The following is a 15,762-nucleotide window of genomic DNA, read 5'->3' as shown; positions in this document are numbered from 1 at the left end:
TTCTGAGGGGTGGTTTCAGGAAGAAAATATCAGAGGCATAGAATGAATGTGAAGTAAGAAATAGTATATTTTATTAGGTAATAAAAAAGAAATGAGTTTATATTGCAGAAATTCATCTATTCGTCTGCTCAGAAACCTATGACTCCTATTTCCTATAGAAGGAATGATCACTCCTTGCCGGGCATCCAGTCCCTTTCAGCGTGCCCATCCCCTAGATGGGGATGGGATCCCAGGCAGGCTGAAGCCCCCCTGCTGGCTGGGAGTGCAGACTCACACCCCCAGCCCTGTAATTGCTCTGGGATTTGCTCCCTGATTCCTTCTCTCAGAGTGCTTGCACCCCTGCCTGCCTGTTGAATTTAGCTTGTCCTGAATATTGCCCCATCGCTGAGTCCTTTCTTAATTCTTTCTTCCTTTTCTCTCCTGCTGACAATTTTCTATCCACTTTGAATGTGATATTCCTCCCCTGTAGGTCCCGTTTGTCCTTTATTCTCCACTTGGCTGTTGTGGTGATATGTTCTGATCCCATGGAAAGGGAAACTAGCACTTACTTCAGCTTGTAGGTTTGGGGCAACATGGGAGAGTACTTCCATGCAGAGGGAGTGTCCTTCGTACTTTCCCTTTCCCGACCAGCCTGTGCCATTTGCTAGGACGGCCCCTCTGTTTTGCTGACTTGGTTCCCTTGGGTTCTCTGACCAAGTGCCTTTCACTGGTGGGTGCTTGTTAAAGAGTATTTGAGTTACATGGAAAAAGGGTTCATGAAGTACTAAGTACTTCAGTAATAAGGAACTCAGGTTTTAGCAAAGGAAAAAAAGAATGACAGTTCTAATCCCAATTTCCAAGTAAAAACTATACAGAAATCCAGTGATTTGTGCAAATTAGAAAGAAGATAGAGGCATTAGGAAAAGCAAATAGACCAGAGGGTAGACAATAAAGCTGTTTTACTGATGTAAATAAACAAAAACCTTTCGCTTCATTTTAACATAGCTGAATAGAAATGTCTTGAAATGTCTCCAAAACAAAGAAATAATATTTAAGAACCACTACAATTGAAATCACATTGTGGCTTAGATTCTAGGAGAATAAAATTGTTCTGGCTTGTTCAGTGCCAATTTTTATTTTGTAGCTAGAGTTAATGGCATTTCCACCCCCTATATTTCTTTGAAAATATTGTGACCTCTTGAATTTTTATATAGATTCTTTTCTAGTCTGATAATTCCTATTAGCAGTTTGCATTTTATATTATCAGGTTGTGTTTTCAAAACTTTGAAATTGTCTGAACTGTTTCTTCTGACTCATAAGAAATTTACATATTTATATACATTCTTTTTTTGTGCTCTGTGTTTCATGTTTAGAATTTTTTAACCACACTAAAAGATACAGAACACTTGAGAATTTAATATTCTTTTCCTATTATGAATAGATAGGATACAGGCCTTACAATTGACGATGAAGCCATTTAGCTAAGGGTATGTTAATATGCTTTGTATAAATTCCAACGGTGATCATTTATGGATAAGTGTCTTATAAATATTTTCTGCTAAAGGTCAGCAACTGTAATCTATACCGCCTGGGAAAAAAGAAGGGACTGCCCAGCCGCATGGTGGTGTCAATATTTGATCCCCCTGTGAATTGGCTTCCTCCTGGTTATATAGTAAATCAAGACAAAAGTAACACAGATAAATGGGAAAAAGATGAAATGGTAAGTTTTGGGTAACAGGAAGGTTTATTTTTGGTGAGCCAGAGAGTTTTGTGCTATTTGTTTTTTGTTTCCTTTCCCTGGGTGTGTTTATGATAGAGTAAATACTTGACATATTGAATTAATTCCTTTGTATAGAGTTTTCCTTGAATTCAGAAATAATGTTCTAATTTTGATGGAGGACAGTTTCTATTTTTATGATCTTCCTTTTTCAAAGGTAGAAGGGTGTGTGATTTTTTTGATTTTACAAAAGCAAAACGCCTTACATAACATTCACTTTGCTATTTTGTATTATAGTTTACCCTAGATCCTCAGTGAAATGACTTTTCAGTGACGTATGCTCTCTAGTCTGTCTGTGAAATAATTAATTTCAATAAAATCTTGCATTTTCAGGTCAGGGTCTTGCCAGTTAGGCCTATTTTTCGTCCTGTAAACTTAAAGAAAAAAAGCAAACCATCATCATAGATATAGGTTGTAGTTTTTTGGAAATACTTTAAATCTTGTCAGTGACATAAGACCTACCCCAAATGCTAGCTAGCAACATCTGCTTCATTTTGTCTGGTCTGGAAGGCCACCAGAGGGCACCTCAGCGGGCCTCCGAGCTACAGAAGCCGTTGTGCAGTGGTGGCTGGCTGGGAAAACTCCCCAGCCTCTTCTAAAGTTAAAGGCAGTCCTTCCGGCAGTTTCATTTCCTAGACGTTTATTTTGCGTTAAAGATAAATTGGCTCCTTGTTACTTCACTTTTACATCAGGCCAACCATGATAACATCACTTCTTTCCCAGGTTATGTTTTCTAAGTACACGTTTTCTTCATGACTTCTTTCTGACACGTATATCCTACTTACCTGTCTTCAGGATTTCCAGGTAGCATGCTCTAACTGTATTCTAATTTTTGCCTGTTTATTGAGTGTATTTTTAACTCATGTAGTATTTGACTTATTACAGAAATGGAATTTATCGAAAAAGCATTAGAGAATACCTTAATGCAGTTTAGGTCAGAAAAGTTACATTGATTAGAAATCCAGAACCTTCGAGGAAAAAGTATAGATTTTGAGCTTTAGAAAAGATACTGCATTTCTATGAAAACGTTTCAGTAGCAGTCATCCTTCTTTGTAAATACTGTTTTCATAATATATTTGGCTCTTTTTAAAAAACATGTAACATAAAGATGACATTGGCATGCCGTTTTGACTTTTTTTTAAAGATATAACACAAAGTTCAATTTATTTTTCTTCATGTTTCTGATGACTTGGCACTGTGATTCTTGGAATGCATTAAAATCCTGTTTAGAGTTTCACTTTATAATGTATTTGTATTGAGGGTAGACCGTGACATTATATTGGAAAGAGCACAATGTGTTTTTGCCTTGCTCCGTTCCTGTTCTCACCTGCACCTCAGCAAAAAGATGTTAAGTGAAACTTGCATACAATGCCTCTTAGAAAGTATGGTAATAACTCAGAAGGTGACTAGAACTGCCAGAAAAAAGGGCTTCATGCTGGCATTTTTTCTTAAAAGACAGAATGTTCTTAGAAAACATTTTATAAGGTAGAACTCCACTATTTTGCACTCGAAGCATCTGAAGCCCCAAAGGCCTTAAAGGATTTTGCCCAGGATCACACAGTTTGTGATAGAAAGCCAGTCCCTTCCTTGTGTTTTTGTGTTCTGCCAATTTTAGTATGGTTGCACCTTACCAAAGATATATACAGGCTGTTTTTTTATTTTTAAGACATTATTCTGACTTTTTAAAAACTGTAAGTTAGCCCTTTTTGTCTTAAAGGCAAAATAGTAATCAAGAACATCTCCTATTACCTTGGAAAAGTGTAGGGTTTTTAACAGGAAATTATTCCTGTCTGAAATTACTGGTTCGGCCACTGGAGTTTCTTTTGGTCTTCTTCCTTATTCTTAAAAAGATATGTTAAAAAATGTGTTTTAAATGGAAGATACATAATTATAAGGCTTGGATCACTGCTATTATTTCTTTTCAAATAGTGTTTGTATCTCTTGAGTCTGGTTTCCAATGAAATATCTGCAGTATCCAAAAACTGCTTGACAGTTTGAAAAACTGTTGTCAGGATACTCTGGACAGTGATTACAATCCAAACTGAAGCAGGCCATTCTGCCTCCCTCCCCCCATACATTTTTTTTTAATTGCGTAACAGAAATTTGGCATCCTTCTAGCATTGTAAAAAAGTTACATCATACTGAATTCTAGCCCATTATTAAGGCTGTCATTCACAAATAAGCTTTTGCCAAAGAAATCGGAATTAGCAAAGGTCTTTTGACAGAAATTGGATTGTTGTGTTTTGTGTTAGTCTAAATTTTCTTCTGTTTTTGTCAGTTATGCTGTAATCTGTTACCCTGATTACTGTAGCTCAGAATGGAAGGAGAAGGATTTCTTAAATTCACAGCTTAGTTCAGTGATCACTTTTATTTTTCAAGCAAAGAAATTTAGTTTTACATTGTACACATCTTCGTACCTTGATTTGACGTGGAGATAGGGGCAAAGACTTCTATTATAGAATTCTGTTCTACATTTTTAGTGTTTTAAAAATAATTTTCTGTTTTCATATTATACTCCTAATTACACAGATAATGCTTTTTCCTACATGTGGAATTTCATTCTATTAATTTGAAAAGCTTTTTAAAAATCAAGTTACCACATTTTTAAAACTTTGTCTGAAATTAAGGATCTCTATGATTAGTATTTGAGTGCTTTCATTGTGTGTCCTGCTGGAGTTGGACTTCTAAAGAGTTGAGATTTTGCATTGTGGACATTAATTTTAACTTTATATCCATGTTCAAAATCCTTAACTTAAAGGTTCATACTGGATAAAGGTCATTTTATAACTTGGAAAATGAACATTTACAGAACATGTTTTACTTTGTTTATGTGATTAAATAACTTATTTTATGTTAATTGAAAACAAATGGCCATGATTTTAAAGTTGCCTTTTAGTATTTGTGGTTGTCATTTGAAATTATCCATAACCCTTGCTTTTATTGAGTTTCAAACCCTTTTAAAAACAGCGGCTATGTCTCCCCTCCTTCCCCATTCCCCCTGTTTCAGACAAAAGACTGCATGCTGGCTAATGGCAAACTGGACGAGGACTACGAGGAGGAGGAAGAGGAGGAAGAGAGCCTGATGTGGAGGGCTCCAAAGGAGGAAGCTGACTACGAAGACGATTTCCTGGAGTACGATCAAGAACATATCAAATTTATAGATAACATGTTAATGGGGTCAGGAGCGTTTGTAAAGAAAATTTCTCTTTCTCCCTTTTCAACCAATGATTCTGCTTATGAATGGAAAATGCCAAAAAAATCCTCCTTAGGTAGTATGCCATTTTCATCAGATTTTGAGGATTTTGACTACAGCTCTTGGGATGCAATGTGTTATCTGGATCCTAGCAAAGCTGTTGAAGAGGATGACTTTGTGGTGGGCTTCTGGAATCCATCAGAAGAAAACTGTGGTGTTGACACAGGAAAACAGTCTATTTCTTACGACTTGCACACTGAGCAGTGCATTGCTGACAAAAGCATAGCGGACTGCGTGGAAGCCCTGCTGGGCTGCTATTTAACCAGCTGTGGGGAGAGGGCTGCTCAGCTTTTCCTCTGTTCACTGGGGCTGAAGGTGCTCCCGGTAATTAAAAGGACTGATCGGGAAAAGGCCATGTGCCCTACTCGGGAGAATTTCAGCAGCCAACAAAAGAACCTTTCAGTGAGCTGTGCTGCTGCTGCTGCTGTAGCCAGTTCACGCTCTTCTGTATTGAAAGACTTGGAATATGGTTGTTTGAAGATTCCACCAAGATGTATGTTTGATCATCCAGATGCAGATAAAACACTGAATCACCTTATATCGGGTTTTGAAAATTTTGAAAAGAAAATCAACTACCGATTCAAGAATAAGGCTTACCTTCTACAGGCTTTTACACACGCCTCCTACCACTACAATACTATTACTGGTAAGGAGCCCAGGACCAGACTTCATTTCTCTGAAAATAAGACTTTGTGTTGATCAAATTGTTTTGGTCTTGTGAAATGTGATCTGTGTATGTGCAGTGTTTGTGCTTGATAAACATGGGTGGGGGAGAAGCAACCAGAAAAGGAGGAATCCTTTATTTTCCTCATCATTAGAGGAGCAAGTACTGCTTCATGATTTTGATGTCGGGGAGTATAGCTATCTTATGTACTCTCACGGATGTCATTTTATAAGATGGATAGTTAGAGAACTCTGAGGCTAAGTATTTTGGTGTGTTTTCCCCATTTTATCCTACCCCAATACCTTTCTGATGCCCCTTCAGTGCTGTGCTTGGTTCTTGATTTATTCATATATTCTGGATGTATTTCCACATCCTCAGGGTCTTTTAAAGGGTAAAAATGGACAGGTTAAAAAAACTGATTTTATAGGAAGGTTGTGTGGCCCTTGTTTTGCCTCTGCTGTCATCTCCTACTGCTTATTGTGCACTGTGTTTTGTTCCCTCTTTAATAGACTCTCCATCCATTAGATTAGGAAGGAGCACAGGTCCCTCAGCTTCAGCTTGTGAAACACAGCTGAAGTTTACATTTTGATTTCCTTATCTGTAAAATGAGTGCTTGAGTCCACAGTTCCAAAGCAAATTAAAAAGCTTATAGTTTATATAATTTTAAAAAATGAGGTTAAGATCATCAGCAAAATGTAAAACCAAAAAGTGACAGACTATTCTGCAGTCTAGAAAGACTGATGCAATTAAAGCCTCAGTTTCTTTATGGAGGTCAGACTCACACATGGCTTTCTACTCCACTCTCCTGGCCTGCCCGTTAACTCATTGGTGTTCTGAGACAGGTCAGTTCCTTGGTCCCTGCCTCAGTTTCCTCAGCTGAATGGATTCCTTTAATCCTTGGGAGAAAATAGAGATGTTGAGTAATGTTGACACTGTCCACATTTTGATAAATCATTTTTGCCTAAAGTTTTTCATCATTTTCACAACTCTTCTTTCAACATTTCTAGCTCGAGGTGAGAAGAGGGTCTTCTCTTCCTATAATCCTGTATAACAAATCTAACCCAGGAGTGGCAAGGAATGGTATCACTTATACACATATCCCAGAGTGTGAGTGAGACAATGTGTAACGATAGCGGCAAAGCATAGCACGTGTAGAAGGTGTGTGTGCAGGGTCTGGTTTTACTGAAGTGATGATGTGTGAGGGGACTTGAGAATAATGCCTTGGCACCTGCCTGGCCAGCTTAGTGCCAGAGGAAAGGGTTCAGTGACAATGATATCACCTGGGAGATTTTTCCTTTTTCTTAGCAAGCATTAATCTTTTGGCCACTTGAAGACTTTATGACCCCAATTTATATATAAGAATCAGGTTTAATTTGCCATGAAAATTTAATTTCCAGAGGCTTTAATATGTCTAGTAATTTTCTCATTGAGAAGTATATGTGAAAATGATTCAAAATACAAGTCTTTTAAATAGGCTTAGGGAAGATATCTTCCTATCAGGTATGTGTGTGCAAATAGGATAAATGTTGCACAGCTCATGCTTCCACTTTGGATGCCCTCTCAGATTGTTACCAGCGCTTAGAATTCCTGGGAGATGCGATTTTGGACTACCTCATAACCAAGCACCTTTATGAAGACCCACGGCAGCATTCCCCAGGGGTCCTGACTGACCTGCGCTCTGCTCTGGTCAACAACACCATCTTTGCGTCCTTGGCTGTGAAGTATGACTACCACAAGTACTTTAAAGCTGTTTCTCCTGAGCTCTTTCACGTCATCGACGACTTTGTGCAGTTTCAGCTTGAGAAGAACGAAATGCAGGGAATGGACTCCGAGGTGAGCACTGTTTAAAAATATGTCACACTCAGTGTTGAAGAATTCTGTCCAACTAGAGGTGTCAGTAGTGTCATTCTGACTTCTTGCTGTCTAAGGGGACAGCAGGAGGCCAGGGTTGTGGCACCCAGTGAGCTTTGTGTTCTGGGTGAACTACAGTTTGCAAGGAGGCCTTTGAGACTTGACTGCCCACGCTGTGGGCTGTGTGGTCGGTCTGGTGACGAGAAGGAGCCAGGGGCTTCCAGTTACTTTCCTATTCCCAGTCAGTCGTTAGGGCTTCCAGTGTCTAGACATACCGTGGAAGGACCGCTCTTCTCCCTGCCCCTTAAGCAGGTTTAAACGACACTGCAAATACTCCGTGTGGTTTATTCCATCCTGTCTTAAAAAAGGATCAGAAACGTTTGCTGATGCCTCAGGTAAGCATCACAAATGTGATGTGATTCTGCTTCTACTTGAAATGGGAAAATTTCATTTAAAAAAAAAACTTCTAAATTTTTAACCATTGGAATTTGGGAGGCTTTTACTGTAAGTTCAGCCAAAGGTTCTTTGGTAACGGAGCGAATTCTAATGTTTGTGAGCTATTCTGAATTTGGGTAGTGAAGGGTATTGCGAAGACTCTTTTCAGGCCCCTGTTAGGTTCCTGTAATCCTTCTCTAACACTCATCTGCATACCTGTGTCTCCAGGAAAGCACTCTGATGTCTCATTTTTTCCATTCTGATTCTCTGCTTTTCTTATTTTTGTAGATTTCTTATAAGGAGTCAAGGAATTTATTTTTAACCCTGGTAACTGTTTTAACTATTCTGCTTTAATTTGTTACCCTCCCCCTTTAAATTGCACTAAAACATTGCTGGAAGTAGTGAATTTCTCTAACTTTCTATGAGAAAAATTAAGAGTCCAGGTTTTAAAGTCTAGCCACAGTCAAAATGTCAGACCCTGTCAGCTACCCAAACGTGTGCCGCGGGAGAGTCGGTAGGCAGTGTGGGTTCTCTCTAGCTGGCCCTTTGTACAGCTAGATTAATGATCTAAGTTGGAGCACAGCTACCTATGAGGCAAGCAAGTGGCACTGTCTCCTACACATTCAAATACTATTGCTAATCTCCTTCTTCAGAAACAGTTAAGCTTACAATTTGAGAAATTAGCTGAAATTAGATTGAAGCTATCTTTGGGTGCCTGTAGGACATATTAGCTCTGTGAGTTTTTGTTCCTTCTTTTCCTTCCTTTTCTAACATATGTATAAAAATTACAAACAGGGATTGGAAGGTCAGAGTCTAGCTTTTCTACCTTACGATTTGATCTTAAAGTTTCTTTAGCTCCCTGGGCCTCAGTTTCCTCTGCTGTAAAAAGAGAACTAATCTTGATAAATTTTAAAATTTCCTTTTTATCTTAAAACTCTAGTATATTAGCAATAAGTGTTTTATTTTCTAGCAATCAGCATTACTGTATTATATGGAACTTTGTGTGGCTGAACAGTCTATTTAGAAATTCGTATTTCTTGTTTGTTCTTTTTCCACAAATGAGTGTGTTTGTTTTAGAACAAGTAGAAAGTACAAGTAAACAGAGTTAAAGTGGCCCAATTACGCAACCCCAGAAATAATCAATATTATCATTCCAGGATTTTATTACTAATGTGTATAGATATATGAGATGGAGCGATGTTAAGCGGAGTGTACTCTCACCTGTTCTTCTCACTCACTGGATTGTGGATGGCTTTGCATGTGCTGATTGACATGTTCAGTAGCCGTGTGCTAACCAATATTGGGCTAATTTATTGAAACAGTTTTTTATGGCTGAATAATTAAGTACCGTTTAGTGAGGACTTTCAATAACCGTGGATGTGGTAAAAATGCTTATGTAGTATATATCAAGTTACCTTCTTAAATTCTGAGAGATGGAATATCATAGAGATTAGAATTGTTCAAATAATTGTGAACTTTAAAAAGGCTTTTGATATGTAAGATTTTATTTTATTAATTTGAATACCTCTAATACCATATGTCAAGTACTCTATTATCGTGACCATATATTAAGTGGCTTAATGAAAAGGGAGTTTGGAGGAAAATCTTTTCCAGATAGAATTGCCCTACCAAAAATAGCAATTTCCACTCCTCAGAGAAGTATACACCTTTGCCAGCACTGGACTAATTATAATTCCATTTTATCCTTGCTAAACTGCAGGAATAGAACTATCTTAAAGCATAGTCCTTTACTTACTAGTGAATCTGAAGTTTTTTCTCTGTATCTTTATTATTTCTAATTCTGTATTAAAGTTGCTTTTGTTTTAGCTTAGAAGTAATCTTTTTTCCTTTGCTGGATATAGAATATTAAAGGGGGTGGAGATTCTTCTCTTTCTCCTCCCTCTTTCTTTCTCTTTCCCTTCCTTCGAAGTTTGAAAAACTTTTTTTTTTTTGATGATAATATTTGTGGAAAAACCATTACAGTGTACTAGGCATGCTATAAATCAGGGTGTCCAATTTTTTTTTTCTCTGCCACACATTGGGCCACACATTAAATACACAAACACGAAGCAAATCTGATTAGCAACAAAAAGATCCATGCATACTCTTTGTGATATCTGACACCACAGACAAACAAAACAAGTCCTTTAAAAATCAGCATGTGGCCTTCAGCCCACAGGTGGGCACCCTTGCTATAAATAGTTTGTATCCTCCCCTTATTAAAGAAATAATAAAAGTCACATCCAAGAAATGAAACACATCTGTAAACTGCCTTTAAAAATGGCCCTTTTGCTTACAATTCACTTTTCTCTCTTCAATAGCTTAGGAGATCTGAGGAGGATGAAGAGAAAGAAGAGGATATCGAAGTTCCAAAGGCCATGGGGGATATTTTTGAGTCGCTTGCTGGTGCCATTTATATGGATAGTGGGATGTCACTGGAGACAGTTTGGCAGGTGTACTATCCTATGATGAGGCCCCTAATAGGTATTGTTGGCTCTCTTTAGAAAAACAAAATTAAAAACAAGTTCAAGGATATTATTCACATTTTTCTTTCGTGTTGATTATAGAAAAGTTTTCTGCGAATGTACCCCGTTCTCCTGTTCGAGAATTGCTTGAAATGGAACCGGAAACTGCCAAATTTAGGTAAGCAAAAATGTACATGGAAAAAAAAACTCGCTCAAAGACAAAGGGAAAAAAGGGTTCTCAAAGATCCCCATAACTAATGATTCTGAAAAATATTTACTCTGGGACATGCTATTATCCAATTTCCACTTGTAGTTCAAGTGACTTCTCTTTATTTTTCCTTCTTGTTTTTATAAAGTAATGCTGACTTAAAGAAGAAACAGCAGCCCAGTCAGTGGCATGCAATAAGTCCTAATGCACATTTCCTTGCGTGGTGTCAACCCATAGGTGGGACTCTTGTCCTGAGAGTGCGTACTAAATGCTGATTGACAATTATAAGAAATATGTCCGACTTCTAATTCAAGCTGTTTGGATCTTTTACAGCCCGGCTGAGAGAACTTACGATGGGAAGGTCAGAGTCACTGTGGAAGTAGTAGGAAAGGGGAAATTTAAAGGTGTTGGTCGAAGTTACCGGATTGCCAAATCTGCAGCAGCAAGAAGAGCCCTACGAAGCCTCAAAGCTAATCAACCTCAGGTTCCCAACAGCTGAAACCCCTTTTTAAAATTAAAACAAAGCAAAACAAAAAACAAAAAAAATAAGGGGGAAATATTTCAATTGAAAGGACAATGTAAAGGTGATACCGAGTGGAATGAATTGAAGGCAGAATTTAAAGTTTGTTTGATAACAAGATAGGAACAGATTAAACATATAACATAATGTATAAAATTTTTGGAACTAATTGTAGTTTTAGTTTTTTGCGCAAACACAATCTTGTCTTCTTTCCTCACTTCTGCTTTGTTTAAATCACAAGAGTGCTTTAATGATGATGTTTAGCAAGTGTTCAAAATAATTACTGAAAAAAAAAAATTTTTTTTTTTTTTTTAAGTTTAATTTCTGTCAGCTTTGCTTAGTGTTAGAAAGGCCATGGAGCTTAACACCTCCAACAGTCTCTAAAGCTATTTAGAGTCCTCTTACCATCCCTCAGTGTCTGCAGTCGTGCCAGTCCTACAACAGTAGATAAGCCGAATAGAAGGATAGGGTTTTTTGAGAGGAGAAGTGCACCAGTGTTGTCTTTTCTTTCCATATTATATTGTGTAAGATGACGTTCCCAGTTGCCATTGCAACTGATAATAAGGGACAGATTTTCAATTAACATTGGCTGGCATGTTGGTGAATCACATTTTTAGTTTTGTTACGCCACATAGTCTTGCATAAAAAGAAGGTTCTTGCCTTAAAAGTAAAAACTTCTTGGATAGTCTTTCATTTTTGATCTTTCTAGGACAAACTGTTTTACATTCTCTTCATTTTATTATGCATTAGATGTTGAGACCGTGTGATATTTACAACTCACTAGTATAGTTGTAACTTAACTTATTATAGGATCATACTGAAATTTCTGTCATGTGTATTGAAGACATTTTAGAAACCAGAATATGTAGTCTATGGATATTTTTTATTATAATAAAAATGATCTTTGGCTAAATACTCAATTTTCCTAAAAGCCTCCTGCTAGGTAGTTTTACTGATGGAAATGTTTATGGCAAATAATTTTGCCCTCTAGGCTGTTGCTCTAACAAAATAAACCTTAGACATATCACACCTAAAATATGCTGCAGATTTTATAATTGATTGGTTACTTATTTAAAGAAGCAAAACAGAGCACCTTTACCCTTAGTCTTCTCACATAAATTTCTTACTGTACTTTTCACAATGTTGCATGCATATTTCACCTACCAAAGCTGTGCTGTTAATACCATGAAAGTTTAATGTTTGCGATAAACTGCCATAATTTTGATACATCTGTGATTTATGTCATTAATTTAGATAAACTAGCTCATTATTTCCATCTTTGGAAAAGAAAACAAACACTTTTAGGCATTTGCCTAAATTTCTTTAATTACACTTGTAGGCACTCTTCACTTAAATACCTCAGTTCTTCTTTTCTTTTGCATGCGTTTTTCCCCCTGTTTGGTGCTATGTTTATGTATTATGCTTGAAATTTTAATTTTTTTTGCACTGTAACTATAATACCTCTTAATTTACCTTTGTAAAAGCTGTGGGTCAGTCTCGTACTCCCACCAACATACCAGTAGAGGTTTGCTGCAATTTGCTCCATTAATTATGCTTGAAGTTTAAGAAAGCTGAGCAGAGGTGTCTCATAATTTCCAGCACATCATTCTGAAGTTGATGCTTCATGTAATGCTGCATTATGTTTTAAGTTACAATTAAATACTGTACTTCTTGCTTCATTTGCATAAGCCACCCACAGAGAAATGCCTCTGTATGTGCACCACAAAAAACTGTCAGCTCTGCTTTCTAAGGAACCCTGAGTGAAGGGGATAGTGAGCTTCTCCAATGGTATTATCGCCAATCTTATGCTTAAATTGAAATCTAAATTAGTAAATGAGTTTTTGAGCGAATTAATTTAGGTGACTCATTTTTAAAATCCTTAATTCTGATGTGGAGCCTTACATGTCTATTTGATTTTTTTGAAAGAAATTTAATGTAAGATACCACGGCCAGTTATAACAAAGCAGTTCTTGAATTATGTAACTGTAAAAGTGTATAATCAACAAGTAAGGCTGGATGTGAATTTTATTCATGAGGGTGATTTGTGATAAAATTAAATTGCAAATCTCTTGATAATGTATAAAACTACCTGATGCCAGGAGTTTAGGGCTTTGCATTGTGTGTGATGCATTTGTCCCAGTGGTATGGGATTGTCTTCGTTTCCTGGCGCAAAAATCAGATTGTTTTACAGTTAGGATTCCCAGTGGGAGAAAAATGCCTCGTATATTTTGTAACCTTAAGAAGAGTATTTTTTGTTAAGACTAAAAAGTTCAGATGTGGACACGATTAGGTCATACATTCTCAGGGGTTCAAATTTTCTGCTATCATTCAAAATGTTTTATCAACAGCAAACTTTAGCTGTTTCACTTTGTGTTGGGGAAAAAAAGTAGCTGATTTTAATTTAACGCATAGTTTGAAGCATTCTGTGATCCCCTGGTTATTAAGTTAATAAATAAAAAGTGTGAGTTAGAGAGATGAAATGGTTATGAACGCTTTCATGCTGCTGATTTTTAATGCTGTAAAGTTTCCCCCAGTTATCTTGTTGAAATGTTTTGCATCTGTCAATTAAGGAAAAAATATCACTATGTTGCCCCATTTTACAACCCTGTATGCCATTCTTTTGTTCTGTGATTGCAATGTGAGACCGAATGTAATATGGGAACCTACTATGGGGGTGTGGCTGTGCTGCAAGCACGTGTGTAAAGGACCGAGGAGGCGTATCTTGAAAAAGCAACTGCAGAAATTCCTTATGATGATTGTGTGCAGGTTAGCTGGCATGAACCTTTGTTGTAAATGTTTTTTTATTTCTTTTTACGATATACTTTCTGCAGTCCTAACTATGCTGCATTTTGTAATAGCTTTTTCCCCTCTGTTCTGTTCATGTAGCACAGATAAGCATTGCACTTGGTACCGTGCTTTACCTCATTTCAAGGAAAAAATACTTAACTGAGAGGAAAACATGCGGTTTGGCCTTGCTGCTGTTTTGATTTACTGAATTTGAGAAAGATGCCTGCAGTGTATCACGGACTCTCACAACTTACATAGGTCATTTTTGTCTGTGGCATTTTTACTGTTTGTGAAAGTATGACAAAGTTTTGTGAACCGAACTCTTAATCATGTTTTAAAAATGTTTGTTACTTTTTTTTTCCTTTTACATTATGTGACGTGATTAAATTTAGAATGACCTCTAACACTCCTGTAATTCCTTTTTAAAATACTTATTTTTACTTCCTTAATAATGTCTTGCTCTCAAACATTCACATGCCCTGCCTAGACAGCAAAGAGACTGGAGGCGGCTTTGATTGTGTTGGGACTGTTCCTGAGCCCAGGCCTGTACCTGGCGCCGGCTCCCTCACTCACTCCCTGGAGTCAGGCAGAGGCTGCGGAGTGGAGCACAGATCACTGGCATCCAGACCTGCCATGACTCAAAAACCTTTGTATTTTGCTCTGTTAGGGCATCCGATCCTTTGACACAAAATTTAAGCCACCAAACCAAGATGTTGATATCTTTATTTAATTGCATCGGAAATTATCTTAGAGTCCTTAACCAGTTTGTGTTCTCTGTGGAAGAGAAACTCATGTCGTGTTCGTTACCTATGTACATTTAAATAGGTATATTTTTTTCAGCCACTGATTACTTTTCAGGAACTTAATTATTTCCAAATGAATTTCTTTATATTGTACATGACAAGTTTTAAAGATACGTTTAAGACCAAGAATATTAAAATGAATTTAAAGGTTGTTGGAAACGCCGGTAACAGTATCTAGGAAATTTGCCTTGAGACTATTGTATTTTCCACTAGCAGTGAAAATGATCTTTTAAAACTAACTTGTAAATATATTTTAATTATTACTTGTTCTTTTTTTTTTTCTTTTTTCCTAGTCTGTTTTTATTTGGACATCAACCACAGGCAATTTAAATTTTATAGATGGACTCAGAATTCACTGCAGCAGCAGGTACATAAGCAAAAATGCAAAGGGGAATAGGAAGTAAATTTCTAGCTTTTTTGCTGTAAATAGAGTGAAGGAAAATGACTAAAATCAAGTGAAACTAACATAATTTGATTGACAATAAAATATTTACCATCACATGCTGCAGCTGTTTTTTAAGGAACATGATAGAATTCATTCATATGGTAATCATGCTGCAGAAATTTTCCGTCTGCACCTTATGGATCATAATTACCTTTACTTTTTTTGTAATAATTGTAGCTGAGTAAATTCTCCAATAAAGTTATGGTCTGTTCACTTTGTGTCCTTTTATCTTTTTCCTTTCTTGTTTTGATTCAGTTCACATGGGTAATAACATTTAAATAGGGGTAACAGAAATGACCTTTCAAATGTTTTAATTCCGCGGCGAATCACATGAAAATGCAGATTTGAGTATGATAAATGTTGCTTGCCAAGTTCTGCCCCATGTCTACTTGTAGGATTATATAATAGTGACAGTTGTCTTTTTAAAACTTAAATAATACCAGTTCGTTTTCTGGAAATTCTGTCACATTCACTAATGTGTTCTAGGTATAAATATATTATTTATAATATATTTGACACATTCCTTACCCGAACTTGGGTATTTTAAAGTTGAGTGGACACAGTGGTCCATGTTT

General features: G+C 36.9%; 1 protein-coding gene across 2 annotated transcripts in view; it reads left to right on the top strand.

The window, feature by feature from the left end:
- DICER1 (dicer 1, ribonuclease III) overlaps positions 1–15,400 on the top strand; it is a 77,033-nt gene extending 61,633 nt beyond the window's left edge. For both annotated transcript variants that reach the window (XM_003787017.2, XM_023511528.1), the window contains 6 exons: positions 1,544–1,699; positions 4,764–5,655; positions 7,238–7,506; positions 10,281–10,443; positions 10,527–10,602; positions 10,966–15,400. In XM_003787017.2, the coding sequence (XP_003787065.1) occupies positions 1,544–1,699; positions 4,764–5,655; positions 7,238–7,506; positions 10,281–10,443; positions 10,527–10,602; positions 10,966–11,131 (1,722 nt within the window). In that variant the 3' untranslated portion in view covers positions 11,132–15,400. The remainder of the gene's footprint in view (positions 1–1,543; positions 1,700–4,763; positions 5,656–7,237; positions 7,507–10,280; positions 10,444–10,526; positions 10,603–10,965) is intronic.
- The last annotated feature ends 362 nt before the right edge of the window (positions 15,401–15,762 follow it).

This window comes from Otolemur garnettii, unplaced genomic scaffold (genome assembly GCF_000181295.1).
Source record: "Otolemur garnettii isolate 467f Iridium unplaced genomic scaffold, OtoGar3 scaffold00020, whole genome shotgun sequence".
Lineage (NCBI taxonomy): Eukaryota > Metazoa > Chordata > Mammalia > Primates > Galagidae > Otolemur > Otolemur garnettii.
Note: the sequence above shows the minus strand (reverse complement) of the source record. Positions and strands in the feature narration are given on the sequence as shown.